This window comes from Lissotriton vulgaris, chromosome 3_1 (assembly GCF_964263255.1).
Source record: "Lissotriton vulgaris chromosome 3_1, aLisVul1.2, whole genome shotgun sequence".
In the NCBI taxonomy this organism is placed as follows: Eukaryota; Metazoa; Chordata; class Amphibia; order Caudata; family Salamandridae; genus Lissotriton; species Lissotriton vulgaris.
The window spans coordinates 891,844,398-891,866,098 of NC_141689.1; the positions used below are offsets into that span (position 1 = coordinate 891,844,398).

Sequence of the window (21,701 nt, forward strand, 5' to 3'; positions counted from 1 at the left end):
AGGTCATCCCTCAACCATCGGCTTCTACCAAATGTTTCCAAAAATAATTTCTGTATCTCTCCCCTTTCACAAGCAGGACAGAACATTTTAACATGTTTTTTGTAGATAATAGCAAAAAACCAAAAAACTTTTAGGGGTTACTTTTGCAATTCATTTCATTTTACTTTTTCTTATAAAATATTATAAAATTGCCCCCGCCACCCCAACCACTAGCAAACCCTCTAACCAGTTCAGGAGCACAGCTTACTTAAAATCTAAAACATATTACTATTTCACATGCAGAGGATGTGGTGGTGGCACATATGCAGCAGGATTCTACCTATCCAGGCTCCCTTCAACATATCATCTCAGTTATCTATGCTAGCAGTAGGTAGACCGTACTAAAATGAAAATTTTTCACAGATCACTGTCATGATACAGTGTAACAAGGACACTGATTACAACACAGATGGGAAGGATTAAAATACCCAATGTGGCTAACCACTAGAGTACTAGTTTGTGCAAAAATTAAGCTGAGGACGCAAGTCAACAGGCACAACCAGCCAGTGGCCTGCTCACTAGTTCCATGGTAGCAGTAAGAAACATATGCACATTCCCACAATGTTGTGTGAGGCACTAGCAAATGAGAAATAGCGGTATAGCAATCTGTTAATGTTTTGATGAAAATAGGTGCTCTCAGCAGAAAACACCCTGCTACTAATGGGTGTTGTTCATGAGTGCAGTGAACCGTTCACTCAAAGCAAACACACCAAATAGGTTAAGCACAAAATCCAATGAATTTGTATAGTAATAATTAGACAAATGTACATAGTAGTTTTCGTTAGAAAAGATCCAAATTGTACTGTTTCTCGAAGAACAAATATGTGCCAAAGGTGGCAGCGATGAATAGCCTGGTGATCACAAGGCGACAGCGAACACCTGTATTGTCCTCAATGGACAATATTAAGGCTGTAATGTAACTAAAAAAGTAGACTAAGTTAGGACCAAGGATAACAACAAGACAATAAATCTTCCATATGTACATATATTGTGTTCGTTTCCAGTCATAAAATGACCAGATTAACAATTGGTGATATACAGTCACACGAGTTCCAAAAAGAAGGAAGGACATTTAGAGAAAAGTAGGATGTAATGGTGTATTAGTGCTTGAAATCCACTGCTGCAACAAATTACAGAAGCTCCTGAAAGGTGAACTTGTTTGAACAAAGTGAACTAGAAAGGATCACATAATGCTGGGAATCTGTTTTACCAAACTACATGCAGTGTGTTGGACCCCAAGTAACAGACTCACCGCGGCATCTGTTTGTTCTGAATGCAAGTGAGAAGGAAATAGAACACAAGGCAGACACTGGTACACCAGAACGCCAAGTCACAGTTCCCAAAGAATGACCACCTCTCCTGGTGACTTTTTCACTACTGACTGCATAACCCCATAGTTGCCACTATAACTGCTAGCTACAAGCAACCCAAAGTAATCTTACATCCACAAAGATAACTTCAATTTTAAGAACTCTGACGCAGTGTTAATACTTGGAACAAATTTCTTCAGGGACTCCTACACTTGGTTTTATGGAAATACCATCACATCACACTAAATGAACCTCGGGTGCATAGGCCCCAGGGAACGGCTCAGAAGGAAATTCAACCAGCACCAGCAAGGACAAAAATTCTAAAACCAATACTTTATAGAATGCTATAAAAGCAGTGTCACTCTAATTGCAACGTAACATTTATCAATCAATACAGCTTTTTATTGTGACCTATAAAAAGGTATCAATAAGAATTAGACAACTCTGTACAATTTTCTATTGCTAGTACTTTCTCTAACTTTCTAATCTGAATGCTCAACCTTTGATTGGAGATTAAATCTAATTTTCAATTAGATGTATTTATTTAAGAGCTGTTTTCGTAACCGAAACAATACTTTTTGAAAATCTAGCCTTACAAAGGAGATAAACTTTCATATAAATCTATTTTATTGTAACTTAAGAAATATGTATCCTGTAGGAAGCAATTTTCATAACTCCATGCATCACAGAGACCTTTATTCTTAAATATTTAAACATACTAAACAATAGGGGGAAATCACATATGCAGAGTAAGAGGGTATGACCAAAAGCCATTTTTCATTCAAATGGACTTACCATCAAGACGCAGATGAGGAAAGCTACGGAAAGCAAAATATTCCTGCATAATCGTCATAAGAGATGTCATCTGACAGAAAAGGAGAACTCTGTGGTTGGTTGCTCGCAACTTTGGAAGAATACGATCAAGAAGTTCAAATTTTCCTGAGGCTCGATAAAGGTCTGCTCTGTTTCATAGGGAAAAAAAACAAAATCGGTTCATAGCATGAAAAGCCAATGCCGCTCACTATCTCAAAAGCGGTAAATTGCTAAGTAGGGGAGCAGTGTGGTACAGCTTTAACATTGTCATTCATTAAAATGTTTCTTCCATTTGATAACTTTTACATACAGCTACACCCAATGATCTGTATCCAACATGTACCTTTGGAGTCAAATCTAGGTTGCCACTGGATAAGAAACACCTATCTTATTTAAGAGACTGACACAATAGACTGGAAAGCAAGATGCATTACAACTTTTTTTTAAATAACATAAATTGAATATTAAGCTGGACATTCAACCCTCCCCTTCACATCTTCCCATTTAGTAATGAATCAACCATTTTGGAGGCAAGCGTTTTTACTTAATGTATTATCCTCTTTATTCACTGAAATACAATTTAAGTAATGTATTTCAACAAGCAGTTGCAATCGGTCTCTTTTCCCTATCAAATATGGCTGTCTCTTAAAATATCTAATATTTTGCAGTGTTGAATTATCGAATCTATCAGTCAGTTGAATGATTTGTGAAAGGTTGAGTGGCACTGGCAACTACATAAAGTCTAATGGACTAAGGGTACACACTTTATTACAAGAGAGTACTTATTTCCTATGTTTATAACTATTTTTGAACTACTTTCCTAACATACAATATTTAGAGGGCATGGACATCCATGGCCAGATCAGAATTCGGTCCCCAGTTTCCCCATCTTCCAGCCTCTGATTTGTCAAGCCAGTCTCACCCACCCTAACCACACAGAAAGGTCCAGAACGCACTCAGAGAGGCCTTCACCAAACACCTTCCTTACTCCCACTTCTCCCAATGAGACTGTGCCAGCACCCCTATCAACCTATTTTGCCAAACTAACTTGGTAACTTGATCCTTTCATCCTTTCTAAATAGAGCACTAACCCAGACTAACTCACCTACTTGTGCTAGTCAAATTTAACATTAAGCGGCAACTAAGAGCATTCTTCACTCACCACTTTGTTGTTATTAAAAACAATCAGCAAAATAACTCTGCCACAACAGGTGCACTTCATATGGACCACAGTGTCTGTACTCATGCACAAGATTTTTCACCACTTTGGTGTTATTGGTTTTATCTTTTGCAAAAACTCTAAATTAACTCACTAGCAAGTCCCAGATCATCATACACTACCACTGCAGCCTGATTTTAAATTAGAAATATCCCTGATATCCCAGTTGCGTTTCAGAGTTGGAAAGAGTGACACTCCAGGGAATGATTTAGTTCAGATGAGAGGAGGAGGAGTAGTGCTTGCCATAACGACCATGCATCCTTGATCACTTCTTTCTGTGTGTGTGGTGTGAGATTAGAGTATCAATGAGCCATCAAGAGCTGTCTGACTAAAGATGAAGGCTTGTGACATCCCATTGCAACTAGTGCAGACTTTATTCATTTTGTACATTTCTTTCTTGTCTGGACTAGAGTATGCAGTTTTACTCCCACGCAGGGTTCTCAATCATGGTGATGTAATGTTTTTCTCCTTTGCTCCTCTAAAGCACTGGACCTCTGTACATTCAAAACTGCTCAATGCCCTATCACACAAACTGGGTCTTAAAGGCACCGTCTAACAGTGGAATAGATAAGAACAGAGTCCCACCGTGTCCAGTTGGGCTAAATCAGAACCTTGAATCAAAACCCCTTTTTGAGAAATGATCCTCACTTTGAAGAGCTATTGTTTTTCTCAATAACTAATAAGCAACCTTTCTAAACAGCAATTGCAGCGCAAAATGTTTTCAAATCTGGACTGTGCTTTATGTTTGATTTAAATTGTCTTTATTGTTATTATGTGAAACGTGCAAAGTAAATCAGCATAACAGGACACATTATGGATGGATGGAGTGCAAGCAATTGAATAAACAAACAGGTTACTTAACTTTGGTAATTCTTTTGCTCGTAGACTCTGTCTAACCGCAGATACCTCACCTTAGAATATTCCCCAATAGTCAGGTGGAGTTGGCAACTCTGAGTCAACATCATCCACGTCAGAAGTGACATGATGGTCCCTATATAGGAGAAGGCCCAGCGAGCTTATATCAGTTTGTCTCTGAACTATTTCCATGGCAAAAACATGGACCCACGTCACAATGACATTTGACCTGTGTGCAGAGTCTAATGTAATCTTTTAGGTGAAGAGCCCAGTTAGCAAAACAAGGAGGATATGAGAGTCGATGAGGAATCTGTGGATAGATAGTCTCCACCAGGAAAAGAGTTGCTAAAGGTAACTTGTTCTTCTGATAAAACCTTATAACAGTAGATTGCTCACTTTAGAATAGATACCACAGCAATATATCACCGTTGGTAGGTCTTCTACCTGGCTTAAACCAAAAAGTCCAGGACCAAACAAGCAAACTGCCCATCTCAATGGACTGGACAGGCAGCATTTTGTGAACGTGAGTTGTGACGCCTGCATAGCAGCCTAACAGTTGTCCAGGACGGGTACACCGTGTCCTAACGCAGTAGTAGCGGCCTTGGTTCCGGTGGAATGAGCCTGCAAGCCTTCAGAAGACTGCTTCTTAGCTACTGTAGGACAGATTTTGATGCAGAGTGCAAATCCATCGAGAGATGGTGCACATTTGGACATGCCGTGTCTTTTTTTGCTTCAGCAAACACAATAAATAGCTGATAGTTCACCCGGTGTTCTTTGGTGAGAATGTTGTAAAAGGGGAGATCAGTTTTTGGGTCCAAATGATGGAATCTCTCTGCTTCTCTGGAAGGATGAGATGAAGCAAAAAATGTCGGGAGAGTGAGGTTTTGTCAGACTTGGTAAGGAGTCATCACCTTCGGCAGAAAGTAGGAACAAGTGGGGGTTAATAGAAAGAGCTTTAAGTTTCCTAGTTCTCCTAGTCAATGTAATTGCCACTAAGAAGAGTACCTGAAGTCTCAGAGAACAGCTGTGCATGGGTTCGAGCACATAAAATATGTTAACATTAAATGACGGTCCCACTGGGCTGTAACAAAAGGGGTAGGTGGGAAGAGATGCTGTTCAGCCTTATAAAAACATGCTACTACTGGTTATTTAAACAGAGGGCTGATCCAGCAACCACAAAAAAAGTCGAATTGGCAGACAAGCAACCTTTAACAGTGCCCAGGGCAAGGTCCTAATGGGATAAAGCCAACACAAACAGCAGCACCTCCAACAGAGAGATAGAAAGTGGATCAACAGGTCACGAGGAGCACCAAGCAACAAACTTGTCCCAACAGCTTTTTTTAGGGATGTCTGGTTGCTAGAATAATATCATAGATCTCAGATGGAAGATCTAAAATACTCAGCTGTTGCCACTCCATCTCCAAGCAAGAAGGTGGAGAGTGCGCAGATTCGGGTGCAAGACCCTACCTTGCTGCTGCCATAGGAGATCGTCACAAAAGGGCAGCCCGAGCAACTAGGATGATTTGGGCCCGGTTGGTTCTGATCTTCTTGAAAACATGGGGCAGGAGATATATCGGCAGAAAGAAGCACAGGAGTCCTTTGATTCTTTCTAAATAGAATGGGTCTCTGAGCGAGAGCCACTTTGGAAACTCCAAAATTTAGAAGTGCTGACATTGTGCATTCTTGGAGGTGGAGAATAGATCGAGCTTTGGTTCTCCCTACTCTAAGAAGAATCCTTGCCCCACTTCCAGGTGCAGATGCCATTCATGATCCACAAGCGTCAACAGCGGAGTTTGCACGCCCTAGCATTCATAGATCCCACCAGGTATTTAACAACCAGGAAAACGTCTGGGTGTTCCAGCCATTTCCAGAGGCGCAATGTCTCCTGGTACAAGGGCCACAATCCCACTTTGTCCAGCTTGTTGCAGTACCACATTGAGGTGGTGTTGTACGTGAACACCTGGACCAACCTTTCCTTGATGCTAGGAAGGCTTTCAACGCCAAGCTGATGGCCCTCCAGAAGGTTGAAGAGGAGCCATGCCTCCACCAGAGACCAGAGTCCCCTGATCTCCATCTCTCCCAGATGGCACCCCTATCCCAGAAGTGATGTAACGATCACCACTGTCAATTCTGGGTGGTGAAGAGCAAGGGATCAGCCACTGACCCAATCGCAATCCTGCAACCGCCACTGCAGGTCTTTTGCAGCTATCTCCAAAATCTGGACCAAGTCAGAGAGATTCCCCTGGTGCTGTGCCCACTGGGACTTCAGGTCCCACTGCGGAGCCCGCATGTGCCAACTGATGTACTTCATTAGCAGGCTGCAGGAGGTCAATAGACCCAGTAGCCTCAGTCAGTCTCACTGAGATCAAAGACTGAACCTGAAACATTGGGATCATAGCCTGAATTTCTTGGGCTCTGCCCTCCAGAGGGTAAACGCGGAGCTGTAACGTGTCTAGAATGGCTCTGATGAAGGGGAGCATTTGAGAAGGAATCAGTTGTGAGTTTGGCATGTTGGTAGTGAACCCCAAAGAATGGAGGAGGTTTGACGTAGTCTGGAGGTGGAGGACTGTAACAAACCCTACACTAGTCAATCGTCGAGACATGAGAGGACTGGAATCCATGACCTCTGAAGATGTGTTGCAACCACCGCCAGTGAGACCTCCGACCTCGATCCGAAGCCCGTACTCTCCCCTGCAGCTCTGCTGTGCTCTGCGCTGTCGCAGACACTGGAAGCCCCACTTTTGCAGGGTTCGTGACTGCTCTGCGCCTTGCGCCCTCCGGGCTGACTCTGGTATTGCTCAGCCCCCCTTGTGTGCTCTTATTGTCGCTCTGTGGTTTCTTTTGTTGTCTGTTGTTGTGACTTACTGTACTTTTGTTTTCTCTTACGTTCTTCCTGTATTCCTGCTGCCACATTGTCCCGTGACCGCTGCCCCTGACCACCCCGCTCCCGCCTCCCAGCTGCACGTCCCTCCCCTACATAATGGCGGCCGCTGGCTTGCCGAAGGCAAGCTCGTCTGCGCCCGTCCGCAACCCGACCACGGCCAGCTCCAGAAACCTTGGATCTCCGGGATCCTGCTGATACAACTCTGCCGTCCCCCGCGCACTCAAAACCGGAAGACACGCTGGCTGCGAAAGATCCACTCGTACCACCACCCACGGACAGTTCTCCTGCAGACACTGTCGACAATCCTTCACAATCAACAGCACCCCCACGACCACCGAAGACTCGATGGACGCCTGCACCACCAAAGCCCTCACAGGCATCCTCCTCAATGTGCGGTCCCTACACAGACACGCCATAGAGATCTGGGACCAGCTCCACACCCTCTCGCCCAACGTCGCCTTTTTCACGGAAACATGGACTAACGCCTCCTCTGGCCCGGACATCGCCACTGCCATCCCCGACGGGTACAAGATCCAGAGAAAGGACCGCCCCCACCGCCCAGGGGGAGGACTCACTATCGCATACAAGACCCCCTACGGCTCTCCACATCCAACACGAGCGAACCCCTACTCCAACACAGAACACCTCCACTTCCATATCCAGACCAGTGCCAAGACAAAGCTGTGCTGCACCCTCACTACAGACCCCCCCGGACCCCGGACTCAGTCCACAACCTCCATTGCTGACCTCGTTGCACCACACGCCATCACCTTGACGGACTACATCCTACAGCGAGGCCAGAACTTCCACCTCGGAAACCACAGCGACTCAGACTCCACCACCCTCCATGACAACCTCGGATTGAAGCAGCTCGTCACCACCCCCACTCACAGAGCAGGACACAGATTTGACCCCATCTTCTAAGGAGGAACAAACATCTACTTCAGCCACACCACGTAGCCGTTCTGGACTGACTATCAGTGCGTACACTACACCTTTAACACCACCTCTGTTCCCAAACCCGCACCTCGCCCACCTCGATGGAACTGGAGCAAGATCACAGAGGAACTCCTCAACACCACCTTCCTCCTAGACCCCACCTGCGCCACTACCGACGCCAACGCCGCAGCCAAAGAACTCCACCGATGGATCTCCAGCAGCGCCGGTAAGCTCGCGCCACTCCGCCACCCCGCCAAGCAACGCCCCCTGAAGGCCGCCTGGTTTACCACTGAACTCCAAGAAGCCAGGCGCACCTGCAGACGCCTCGAGAAAACCTGGCAAAATCAGAAAACCACGTTAGACCTGAACAACCACAGAATCGCCCTGAAGGACTACCACCAGCACATAAGAGACACCAAGCATTCCTTTATCAAGAACAAAATCAACTTTAACACTACTAACGCCAAAGAATTGTTCAACGTCCTCCAGCATTTCACCAAACCGCCCAGCGAAGCCACGGGCGACACCCCTTCGCAGGAGCTCTGCGACAAGCTCAGGTCATATTTTGATCTGAAAATCCAGACCTCTACGACAACTTCAGCGAACAGACACCTGACACCCCCCCCCCAACAACGAGCCTGCCATCACAACCTGAAAACCCGCCACTGTTGAACTCACAACCGTGACCACTCACTCAGGAGCCCCCACAGACCCCTGCACACTGCACATCTACCACAGAGCAGCCATCGCACCCGAATTAGGACAGACAATCAACACCTCCTTCGAATCTGGCATCTTCCCAGACAACTGGAAACTGGCTGAGATCAAACCCCTTCTCAAGAAGTCCACGGCCAATACGTCTGACCTGATATACTACCGGCCCATCTCTCTCCTCCCCTTCGCTGCCAAAGTCACCCAGAGACTAGTAAACACTCAGCTCACAGCCTTCATCGAAGAGAACTCCATCCTAGACCCCTCTCAGTCCGGATTCCACAGCAACCACAGCAATGAGACCGCCTTCGTCCACGCCACTGACGACATCCGCATGCTACTCAACCAGGGCCTCACTGCAGCCCTCATTCTCCTAGATCTCGCCGCAGCCTTCGACACGGTCTCACATCGCACTCTTGCAGCCAGACTCCACAACACTGTGATACGAGGAACCGCCCTCAACTGGATCCAACCCTTTCTCTCCAGCAGAACACAGAGGATCAGGCTCCCTCCCTTCCCCTCCGAACCCACAAAGATCAACTGCGGAGTACCCCAAGAATCATCGCTCAGCCCCTCGCTTTTCAACGTCTACATGTCCCCCCTCGCCGCCACTGCCAGACAACATGGACTCAGCATAGTGTCATACGCCGACGACACCCTGCTCATCCTCTCCCTCACAAAGGACCCCGAGAACACCAGACTCAGCTTCCAAAATGGAACGAAGGACGTCGCAAACTGGATGAAGAATAGCTGCCTGAAGCTCAACTCGGAGAAGACTGAGGTCCTCATCTTCGGACCCTCCACCTCGACATGGGACAACACCTGGTGGCCCACTCCCACAGACCACGCACGGTATCTCAGCATCATCCTCAACTCCTCCCTCAACATGCCCGCCAAATCAACTCCGTCGCCTCCACCAGCTTCAACTGCCTTCGCATCCAATGCAAGACCTTCAAGTGGATACCCCCCTGAAAGCATAAATACTGTCACCCACACACTCATAACCCGGAGACCGGACTACAGCAATAACCTCTATGCCGGAATCAACAGAACTCTGCTACACAAGCTCTAAACCATCCAGAACACCGCAGCCAGACTCATCCTCGGGACCCCGCAACTTGAACACATAACCCAACACATAGGAGAGCTCCACTGGCTCCCCGTCGAGAAGAGAGTAACCTCCACAACATCGTACCCAAATACCTCAATGGGAGAGTCTCCTTACACGCACCCAAAATGAATCTCCACTCCGCCTACCTCGCCCTAGCAGAGACCCCTGCATCCGCAGAAACAGAGCTAGTGGAATAAGCCTTCTCCTATGCCGCAGCCAATGCCTGGAACAAGCTCCCTGTTTACATCAGACGCTCCCCGAATCTGCACACTTTCAGGAATAACCTCAAGACCTGGCTCTTTGGAAGAACCAGAGCTGGACCACCCCCCAGCGCCTTGAGACCCTCACGGGTGAATAGTGCGCTTTACAAAATCCTGATTGATTGACCGATATCACTTTCATGAACACACGTGGAGCACTGGTGAGGCCAAAAGGGAGCACAGCGAACTGGAAATGCTTTTGGCCCACAACAAATAGCAGGTAACTGTGTGTCTGCAGGATAGGAATGTGCAAATACAAGTGCCGGAGCCAGGGTGAGCAATTTTAATTTCTCCCTTTGCAGGAAGATGTTGAGAGGGCAAAGATCTGTTTTTTTTCAGCAGCAGAATGTTGCTGGAGTATCAACCACCACCTACTTCTGGTATTGGTACCCCCCTAAATGGCTTTTTTGGCCAAAAGAGCCCACAAGTCCTGATGTAACAAGGGGAGGTGATCCTCCGTTAGCCGATCTTAACGATGGCGGCAAAGATGGTGGGATTTCCAGAAACGGCAGAGTGTAATCCGGTTGGACAAGTTCAAACAGCTACTTCAATTACGTTATTGTTTGTCATTGGGGCAGGTGGTGCCTGATCCTTCTGCAGACAGGGTGACTGTGCTGTTTTGAGGACATGCTAATGGGGCTTGGAGGCTGCAGCAGTCAGCTGGGTGGGGGACTGGACAGTATGGTGGCTTTCAGTCCCACGAAAGGGCTGGAAGTCTGATTACCTTGGTGGTACGGTTGATATTGTGGAAGCAGCTGGGAGCCCCTACTGTAGTCACAGAAGGGCGAGAGGAGTGCGGGTGGCGTAACACCAGGGAGGATCCCAAGCATAGAACTCCCTCAGTTGGGTGCGCTTGAAGAAATTCAGAGAGGCACGGAGCAGCGATGCCTCTGGCTTCTCAGGAGGAATGATGAAGCAAGGCCCTAGAAGCACAAGATGGTGAGGGGTAAAACAAGGAAGGCCTCAACCACTTCTTTGTGTTCTTCTTAGACTTGCCAGACTTTGAAGCTGACTGATTGCAAGACCGACTTCGCAACCAGGCCAGAGATCTCACAAGGGATCAATGAGGAGCCTTTTTGTGCTGTTCTGTTTTGAGCTTCATCACTCGCTCTCAGGTTGGTTCAGGCCCTGGAGCTGTGATCCGACCCCAGAAACAAAGTCAGACCAAGTAGTGATCAGACAAAGACATCTGTCTGTGACATTTCCCACAAGGTTTGAAACCTGTAGGTTTGTTGGGGGACATGTCTCTAGCACACAGAGCAATAGTTCAAAAAAGGTCCAAACAATTTTTCAAAAAGTGACCTAAGTAGCTCTCTGAATCCATGGCTTTTGGCATAGAAAAAAACTTCATTGTGCCACGGTGGCACCTATAAAGGAACAGCAGGTCACTTCCAATATGCATGATGTTGAAGCGCAGCTGCCAACGCTACCTGCTGTGGCACAGAAGTACTGTTTAAGATTTTCAGGATCCACTATGATGCCTGGGAAATATTCTAACGGGAGGAATCTGCGGTTAGAAGTCTATATCAGAAGACCACGTTACTGACCTTCGGAAACAATAGATCTGTAAGAGACATATATTAGTTATAGATTCCTTACCTTAGAATTGCCCCCAGGCTTCAGACTGCGCGTCAGTGGGTGGCGTCGGTCGACTCTGCGTTTTTCGTTGGCATTGTGATTGTCAGAATGACGTTGCAGTATCTACTTAGATAGATTCCGGCCCTGCGCGCAGACGTCAGTACTTTACACGACATTCCACGCAAGAAGCGCAGAGCCATGCAAGACACTGACCACTGCTGCATAAAACCTGGGCCCAGAAAGGGAGTCCCTTACTCTAGAAGTCAGTTCACAGAACAGGGAGGATGAGTGGGGCGTTAAGGAATCCATAACTAATGAACAAGTACTTACCTTCGGTAATAATACATTTGTAAGAAACATAAGTTATTGATAGATTCCTTACCTTAGAATAAACCCCAGGCATCAGACTTGATCCGGAAAGCTTTCGTCAGACGTACCCCTGTGCGTAGGTTGGTAGGCATCAACGTACGGCTCTGCGTACGTCGTTGGCATCGTAGTCGCCGAGATGACGTTGCTGGAGCTACTTCAACACGCACAGGCACGCTAACGTCAGTTCTGTACTCGACTTACTGCGCCAGGAACGCAGAGTCATGCAAGATACTGACCATGGGTGCATTGAAGCTTGGGGCCTGAAAGGGATGACCTTAACCCTAGAAATCAGTTCGCAGAACAGGGAGGATTGGTGGGGCGGTAAGGAATCTATCACTAACTAATGTTTCTTACAGAAATATCATTACTGAAGGCAAGTAACTTGTTCATCTGAAAGAAACACGTTAGGGATAGATTCCTTACCTTAGAATGGATACTGCAGTACAACAGAACGGCCAAAACAGCTGTCTCTCCGGACTTGACTGTGAAGGCAATAATGCTTAGCAAAAGTGTGCAGCGAGGCCCACGTGGCTGCCTGACAGATGTCTTGCAGGGGGACACCACATCTCAATGCAGTAGTAGCTGCTGTCGCCATGGTAGAATGGGCACGCAACCCTGTCGGAGGTTCCTTTTTAGCCAGAGAATAACAGGCCTTGATACACAAGACGACCCAGCAAGAGATAGTCCTCTTGTGTACAGCCCGGCCTTTCCTGGCACCCATGTAGCCAACAAAGACCTGGTCATCCACCGGGAACTGTTATGTGATTCAGATTAAAGGAGAGCGCACGTTTTGAGTCCAGGCGGTGGAGCCTCTCTTCCTGTCTGGAAGGGTGCAGAGGCGGAAAGAAAGTGGACAAGGTGATAGTTTGCCCTATGTGGAAGGCAGTGACAACCTTTGGCAAGAAGGAAGGAAGAGTGCGAATCACAACTTTGTTCGGATGGACCGACAGAAAAGGAGGCTTACCAGAAAGAGCCTGGAGCTCACTCACACGCCTAGTGGAGGTGATGGCAACCAGGAAAGCAGTTTTCAAAGTTAATAAACAAAGAGGACAGTTGTGAAGCGGCTCAAAGGGAGCGCACATCAAATACGTAAGAACCAGATTCAAGTCCCACTGTGGCATTACAAAAGGTATAGGAGGGAAAAGGCTAGTAATGCCTTTGAGAAATCTACTCACAATAGGGGACTTGAAAAGAGCAGGCTGATCAGGGAGCCTGAGAAAGGACGACGTTGTAGAAAGATAACCTTTAATAGTGCCCAGAGCAGAGCCCTGCTGGGCCAGAGAAAGAAGGAACAAAAGGACTTCTGAAAGAGGAGCAGAAAGGGGATACACAGCCTTTGCTGTGCACCATTCCACAAATTTGTTCCACCTGCAGGCGTATACAGATTTAGTGGAGGGACGCCTGGCTGCCAGAATGATATCCCAGACTTCATGAGGAAAGTCAAAAGGAATCAACTGTCGCCGCTTAAACATCACGCATGTAGGTGGAGGTTGGACAGGTTCGGGTGGAGGACCGTCCCCTGCTGCTGCGACAGATGATCCTCCCGAAGAGGCAGTCGGATCGGGGGATCCATGCTCATACTGAGTATCTCAGGATACCAAACTCTTCGAGCCCAGTCTGGAGCCACAAGAATGACTTGGGCCCGGTCGTGCCTAATCTTCTTCAGCACTCTGGGTAGAAGTGGTATAGGCGGAAAATCATACAATAGACCGAAGTTCCACTCATGACGAAAAACGTCACAGAGCGAGTGCCGCCTTGGAAATTCCAACGTGCATAACTGATGACACTGCGCGTTCTCTTCTGTTGCGAATAGACCTAACCGAGGCTTTCCCCACTGTTTAATGAGCTCTTGCGCCACCTCCGAGTGAAGACGCCATTCGTGATCCATCATGCACCTGCGGTTGAGTTCGTCCGCCCTGGCGTTCAAAGATCCTGCCAGATGTTGAACCGTCAAGGAAATGCCTTGACGTTCCAGCCATGTTCAGAGGCGCAGAGCCTCCTGACATAAGGTCCACAACCCCACCCACCTTGTTTTTTGCAATACCACATGGCGGTGGTGTTGTCTGTGAACACCTGCACGACTTTCCCTTTGACGGAGGGAAGGAATGCTTTCAGTGCAAGTAGAATCGCCCGGAGCTCCAGAAGGTTGATATGGAGCCTGGACTCCGCCGGAGACCAGAGACCTCTGATCTCCGCCTCTCCCATGTGGCCGCCTCATCCCAGGAGGGACGCATCAATCACCACTGTGTGCTCCGGTTGGGGAAGGGAGAGGGATCGGCCGCTGACCCAACGTGCCCAAAAGAACGTCCGAAAGTGCGTCATTAAAGGGCAGCAGTGGCTCGTAGAGGGCAACGCCGGCCGAAGCACTTCTGTCAGGAGGTTAGTCCCGACGGTCACCATACGGAGCTCGAGGTGGAGAGCCTCGGCCGTCCTACACAACACCACAGAATATGTACCACCCTCCTCCGTAACCACAGTAGGAGGAGATAGTGTGCCAGGTTCTGGAGTAAATTCCAGCTCACCTGCATCCTCCATGTCCTCTTCCCAGTCCGGGTCTAACTCGCACTGGGCTGCGAGAGGGTCCTCAGACCCCACGCAGTCCTCCCCGTTCTCCACAACCTGCCGGGCAGGCAGAAAAGAAGGAGGTGGATAAAGAAACGGATAGAAATACCCCATCGGCGTCGAAATCGATCGACACCGTTCCAGCACCTTCCCCATGTTGGGGTGGAAGCCAGGGACGGCGTCGGTCGAGGTGTCGGCCGACGCCAGCGGTGGCGCCATCAATGTCAGTGGAGGTCTTACTAGGCCAACAGACATCAGCTGGGATCCAAGCATAGATCCATGGGGGTATCTCGGCATCAAGACCGGAGTCGTTGAAGACGTCGGGGCCGGAGACGACGACGCCGAAGAGAGAGGACCCCCAGTCAGACCCATGGGGCCCGAAGGCATGCCGACGGGCCAAAGACGCGTGCCATGGCTGACAGGAACTCCTGCAGCTGGGCCAGAGTCACTGATGGACCCAGAAAGGGCGGGTCGGCAATCAGCAACTGCGTAGGCTCCGCCGGAGCCACAGGGGCGCCGCCACCCGCACCCTCAGCCGTGTTGCACGACAGGCTAGTGGAAGGTGAAGAGCAACGATGCTTATTCGACTTTTTGTGCTTCATCTTACCTGACTCTGAGTGCGAAGACTTTGTCGAACGATGGTGATGGCGGCTCCGCGACTGGTCCCTCGACCTCCCACAGGACCGAGACCTTGAACGACATGGAGCCGACTCCTGGGCCTCCAGCAACTTTCGGGACCGCTCCCGCAAAGTTTTCGGAGCCAAGGTCCAGCATTCAGGGCATGACTGAGAGTCGTGGTCGTGCCCCAGACAGGAGAGACACTCACGGTGCGGATCCGTCACCGACATCATGTGGGGACAAGCCGCGCTCAGACTTTAAAACCGGACATCCCTACACACTAGGAGTCAAGGACGGCAAAAGAAAAACAGAGACAAAAGTCCCAAAAAGGTCAGTAAAAAATTGACTGGGTGTATCGCTCTCTCTGGATCTGAGCTTGCTGGCACGGAAAAAGAAGGAACTGGCATCAGAGTGCGTGGGCGCGTCCAAGTAGCTCCAGCGACGTCATCTCGGCGACTAGGACGCCACGACGTACGTGGAGCTATACGATGATGCCTACCGACGCGCAGGGGTATTGCTGACGAAAGCTTTCCGGATCCAGTCGGACGCCTGGGGATTATTCTAAGGTAAGGAATCTATCACTAACGTGTTTCTTTTAGATATATGTTTCATACAGATATATCGTTACCGAAGGTAAGTAACTTGTTCATCTGAAAGAGCCTATTAGTTATGGATTCCCTACCTTGCAATAGATACCCCAGCAATACCAACCCCGGAAATGGGTCTCTGAACCAAGTTCACACCAGGAAGTCCTGAAGAACGGAGCGGCCAAAGAAGCCATCTCTCTGGACTTGGCTGTTCAGTCAATAATGTTTAGTGAACGTGTGCAACGAAGCCCACGCAGATGTTATGAAGGGGGACTCCAAGTCCCAAAGCACTAGTGCCTGCAGTCACCATGGTGGAATGGGCAAGCAACACTACTGGAGGTTCCTTTTTTAGCCAAGGAATAATAACACATTTTAATACAAAGAACGACCCATCAAGAGATGGTTCGTTTTTGCACGGCCCGAACTTTCTTGGCGCCCACAAAGCGAACAAGGAGCCGATTGTCCACCCGGAATTGTTTGGTGCGATTCACATCAAATGAAAACGCAAATTTTGGATCCAGGCGGTGACACCTCTTCTCCTCTTTAGAAGGATGCAGGCGGGAAGAAGGTGAGCACAGAGATGGTCTGTCCTATGCGGAAAGAGGCAACAACGTTGGGAAGAAAAAAAGGTCCAGTGCGAAGGACAACCTTGTCCAGATGAACAGCCGGGAAAGGAGGCTTAGAAGAAAGCACCTGAAGAGCACTCACTCTGCGAGCCGAGGAGATGGCAAGTAAAAAGTCAGTTTTGAGGGTCAATAGCCTGAGAGGACAATTACGTAGCGGCTTGAAAGGAGCGCATAAAAGGTAAGTCAGAACAAGGTTCAAGTACAACTGAGGCATTATGAAAGGAATAGGAGGAAACAGGTGACAAATGAATGCACTTACGGAAGCAATTTACAATATAGGCCTTGAAAAGAGAAGTCTGATCAGGAAGGCGAAGAAAGGCTGAAATGGCCGAAAGATAGCTTTTAAGAGTGCCCAGAGCAGAGCCCTGCTAGGACAAAGAAAGAATGAAGAGGAGAACCTAAGAAAGAGGGGTGGGAAGGGGAACCACAGCCTTTCCTGTGCACCATGCCACAAATGTGTTCCATCTACAGGGGTAAACCGTTTTGGTGGAGGTACGCCTTGCTGCCAAAATAACATTATAGACTTTAGAAGGAAGGTCGAAAGCAGTCTACTGTCGCTGCTCAATCTCCACACAAGGAGGCAGAGGCTGGACAGGTTTGGGTGAAAGACCGTCCCCTGCTGCTGCAACAGAAGTCCCTCCCGAAGAGGCAGTTTGATCGGAGAATCGATGGCCATGTTCAAGAGCTCAGGATACCAGACTCTTTGTGCCCAGTATGGAGCCACAAGAATTACTTGGGTCCGGTCACGCTAGATCTTTTTCAGCACTCTGGGCAGAAGTGGTATAGGCGGAAAGGCGTATAGAAGACTGCAACTCCACTCGCGAGACAAAGCGTCGCCTAGCGAGTGCCGCCTCAGAAATTCCAATGCGCAGAACTGCTGACATTGTGCATTCTCTTCAGTGGCGAATAGATCTAACAAAGGCTCTCCCCACTGCAAAAAGAGACCTTGCACCACCTCAGAGTGAAGACGCCCTTTGTGATCCATCATGCACCAGCGACTGAGTTTGTCCACCCTGGTGTTCAGGGAACCCGCCAGGTGTTGAACCACCAGGGACATGCCCTGATGTTCAAGCCACTTCCAGTGACGAAAGGCCTCCTGACCGAGGGTCCACAACCCCACCCCACCCGGTTTGTTGCAATACCACATGGCAGTGGTATTGTCCGTGAACACCTGCACTACTCTTCCTTTGACATAAGGAAGGAATGCCTTCAGTGCAAGACGAATCGCCCAGAGCTTCAGAAGGTTGATGTGGAGCCCAGACACCGAATGAACACAGAGGCCTTTGATCTCAACCTCCACAAATGTGGCCACCCCACCCCAGAAGAGATGCATCTGTCACCACTGTGAACTCTGGTTGAGGAAGGGAGAGGGATCTGCCGTTGACCCAATACTGATTCGTTAGCCACCAATGCAATTGGTGTGCAGTGCCCTCTGAGATCTCAACGCAATCGGAGAGATTCCACTGATGCTGTGCCCACTGGAACTACAGGTCCCACTGCAGAGCCCGCATATGCTACCTGGCATGGTCCACCAGCAGGATGCAAGAGACCATGAGGCCCAGCAGCCTCAGGGTCATTCTGACCGAAACCCGGGAGAGAGGCTGAAAGATTGGAATCATAGCCCGAATATCCTGGACTCGCTGATCATGAGAATAAACCCGAAACTGTGCTGTGTCCAGAACCGCCCCGATGAAAAGGAGCTTCTGAGAGGGAATCAGGTGTTACTTTGGCACGTTGATAGTGAACCCCAGCGAATGCAGGAGGTTTGCCATAGTCTGGAGGTGGGAGACGTCAGCCTGGGACAAACTCGCCTTCAACATCCAGTCGTCGAAATAGGGGAATACTGAAACCCCTAATCTGCGCGTATGAGCTGCGACCACCTCCATCACTTTCGTTAACACCCGAGGGGCGCTGGTACGGCCAAAGTGGAGCACAGTGAACTGAAAATGCTTGTGGCCTACCGTGAACCGTAGGTAAAGCCGGTGGGCAATCAGGACGGGCTGTGAGAATAGGCGTCCTGTCCAGCAAGTCCAACGCTACCATCCAGTCTCCAGGGTCGAGGGCAGACAGGACCTGAGCAAATATCAACATTTTGAACATCTCCTTCCAGAGGAAGCGGTTGACATCCTTAAGATCCAAGATAAGACGCAGGCCTTTGTCCTTCTTGGGTACCAGGAAGTAGTGGGAATAACAACCACAACCTACTTCTGGGACAGGGGCTCGCCAAATGGCTCCTTTGGACAAGAGCGTCGCAACTTCCTGATGGGCCAAGTGATCCTCTGACATGCAATGGAAAGCAGGCGGCATGGAAGGAGGGGTAGTCTTGAAGGGGAGGGAGTAGCCCCTTCGGACTATCTGCAACACCAACCTGTCCGACATGATGTTGTGCCAGTGGGGGAGCTGATGGCGAATCCTGACACCCACTGGCAACTGGTGGCCCTGAAAAGTCAGACTAGGAAGGTTTGGAGGCTGCTGCAGAGGGGGCGCTGGAGGACTGGCCCTGTGCTGGCCCCCAGACTCACGACGCTGGGTCTCACGTCCCCGGATGCACAGAGGCTGGAAAGCTTGCGCAGGTCTGTGGCTCTGGGCGGAAAGTGGGCCGTAGCCACGAAAGGGGCGAAAAGGGGACTGTGTGGAGCGCGAGGTCCAATGATCTGGCCATACCCTAGAATCCTTAAAACACTCGAGCACATTGTCCACTTTGTCGTCAAACAAGCTATGGCCATCAAAGGGCATGTCCAAAAGTTGATTGGACATCACCCAAAAAGTCAGTGGATCTCAGTCAGGCGTAGCATTGCAGGGCAAAAGACGTTAAAATCGTCTTGCCAAGCGAGTCAGGGGTGTCCAGCCCACATCGTATGGTGAACTTTGCTGCATCTCTACCCTCAGCAACTGCACAGGAGAGTACGGCCCGGGCCTCCTTCGGGCACTGTGGCAGCACCTGGGTGACCGTGTCCCACACAGAGTGGGTGTAACAGCCCAAGAGACATGCAGTGTTCACCGATCGCAGTCCTAAGCTGGCGGAAGAAAACATCTTTCCAAAATGATCCAGCTTCTTGGATTCCCTATCTGGGGGAGCAGTAGGAAACGTGCCTTTGGACGTTGAAGCTTGAACTCCAAAGCTCTCAGGGGTAGGGTCTTGGGAGAGGAAAGTGGGGTCGCCCGGGCCGTGCAGTGGGGTCGGGCAATGGCATCGGGCAGTCATCCTATCCACAGGAGCCCCTGTGCTGGGCTTGGACCAGGTACCCAGAAGGATGTCTGTGGGGGCCTCATTGAACAGCAGCAGGGGCCCCGAAGAGGCTGCTGCTGGTTGAAGCACCTCAGTCAGGAGGTTAGTCCTGGCTGCCACCGTAGGTAGCTCAAGGCCCAAGGTCTCAGCCGCCCTACGCAACACCACAGCGTAGGAGGCCCACTCCACCGTAGCCACGGTAGAGGGAGAAAGCATGCCAAGGTCTGGGGATGTATCCAGACCACTGACTGTTCCCCTCGCCAGTCCGGCTCTTCCAGCTCGTCTGCAAGAGGGTCAATAGACCCCTCCCAGTCCTCTTCACCCTCCTCTGGCTGCCACTAAGGGCGATAAGGAACGCCAGGATAGAACAGAGGCACAAAAGTACTGATTGGCGCCTGTTTGGCTCTGTGTCCATATCGAGGTGGAGGCCAGGTCGACGTTGGCTGGGGACATAACCGGCGTTGGAAGGGGCAGAGGTTTCGGCAATGGATTTGGTGTCGTAAGGTCGACTGGCGCCAATGCGGATCCAGGTCTGGATCCCTCGGGGCCCTGCGGCACCGAAACCGCTGGAATCAAAGGCCTAAAACCCCCAGCCGAGTCCGCAGGGCCCGAAGGCACGCTAGTGGAGTCGGGCTTCGTAAAAGCTACAAAGTTTGGCAGGGGTCGCCCTGGCTCCTGGGAAGGGAGGGATGCTCGAGCCGGCCCAACAGTCTCTGCGGGGGACCTGCACGACTACCTTCCGCAACCCGCGTCACGTCAGCCGATGGATGGGGAGAAGGCCAAGAACGACGATGCTTCTTTGCCTTCTTCTTGTGCTTCGACTTACCCGTAGATGAAGAGTTCGAAGAGGAGTGATGGTGGTAACTCCCAGACTGGTCTGACGACCTCCTTCTCGACCGGGGCCTCAAGAAGCTTTCGGGACCACTCCAGCAAAGACTTAGGGTTCATGGCATGGCAGTCAGAGCACGAATTTGGGTCATGGTTGCACTCCAAACACCAGAGGCACACAAGATGTGGTCAGTGACCGACATCAACTTATTACAGGAGTCACACGGTTTGAAGCCGGTCAGTAGATGTGACAACCCTTGACCAGGTGTCGAACGACTCGAAAAAAGAAATTGACAAAAAGGGAAGAAAACTCTAGTCAAAAAAGACTAAGGTACTTCTCCCTCCGGATCTGCTCCGGCATGGAAAAAGAAAGAACTGACGTCAGCACGCAAGGGCGGTGTCTAAGTAGATACCGCAATGTCATTCCGGCGATCACGACACCAACGACGAATGCAGTCGACCAACGCCACCTACCGGCTCGAAGAGCCGTAACAGAGATCTTAAAACCCTCTATTCTGCAGCATCAAATGGTATTAATGACTTTTAATATTCAGCCCTATTTAATCTATGTATTAGATAATTATGAACAATTCTTACTTTCTCGTTTTAGATTTGGTATTTTCCATAGATTGGTTAGTTTCCCCACAATAAATAACTGGATGCACGAACTACCTCCCTGTCCCTGTGATGATATTTCACCTCAGAGTACTATTCATGTTTTTCTCTTCTGTAAATTTTATGATGTAATAAGACATAATGTTTTACTACCATTTCTGAGAGAAATTGGACACCGTCAATGTCGTGTGGACATGCTTAACATTCAATGTCTTGATAATCACCTGTGTGTCGCAACAATAACACTGTATTTTAAAAATGTGATGCGCAGTAGGAAAAGTATGATTATCTAAATGCACTTTACATTTTTGATATCCTGGACTTTGAATCCCCTGCAATTGATGAATTTTCGTGTACCCCAAAGAAAATTGTAAAATGTATTTTATCTAAAGATTTTAATGAAATGTTTTTTTATCTGTACTTTTATGATTGCTTTCTAACAATCGAATAAAGTTATATTTGATTTAATTGATGAGATTGTGGCGTGGTAGAAGAAGAAAGATTTAGTAGTCAAAGGAAAGAAAGAGAAATGTGAAATGCAAGGGAAA

At 49.0% G+C, this 21,701-nt stretch overlaps 1 protein-coding gene across 4 annotated transcripts in view; it reads right to left on the minus strand.

The window, feature by feature from the left end:
- The window catches only part of SMARCA2 (SWI/SNF related BAF chromatin remodeling complex subunit ATPase 2), a 1,892,118-nt gene that overhangs the window by 825,585 nt on the left and 1,044,832 nt on the right, over positions 1 to 21,701 (minus strand). For all 4 annotated transcript variants that reach the window (XM_086961220.1, XM_086961218.1, XM_086961217.1 and 1 more), the window contains exon 24: positions 2,145 to 2,311. In XM_086961220.1, coding sequence (XP_086817346.1) covers positions 2,145 to 2,311 — 167 coding nt within the window. The remainder of the gene's footprint in view (positions 1 to 2,144; positions 2,312 to 21,701) is intronic.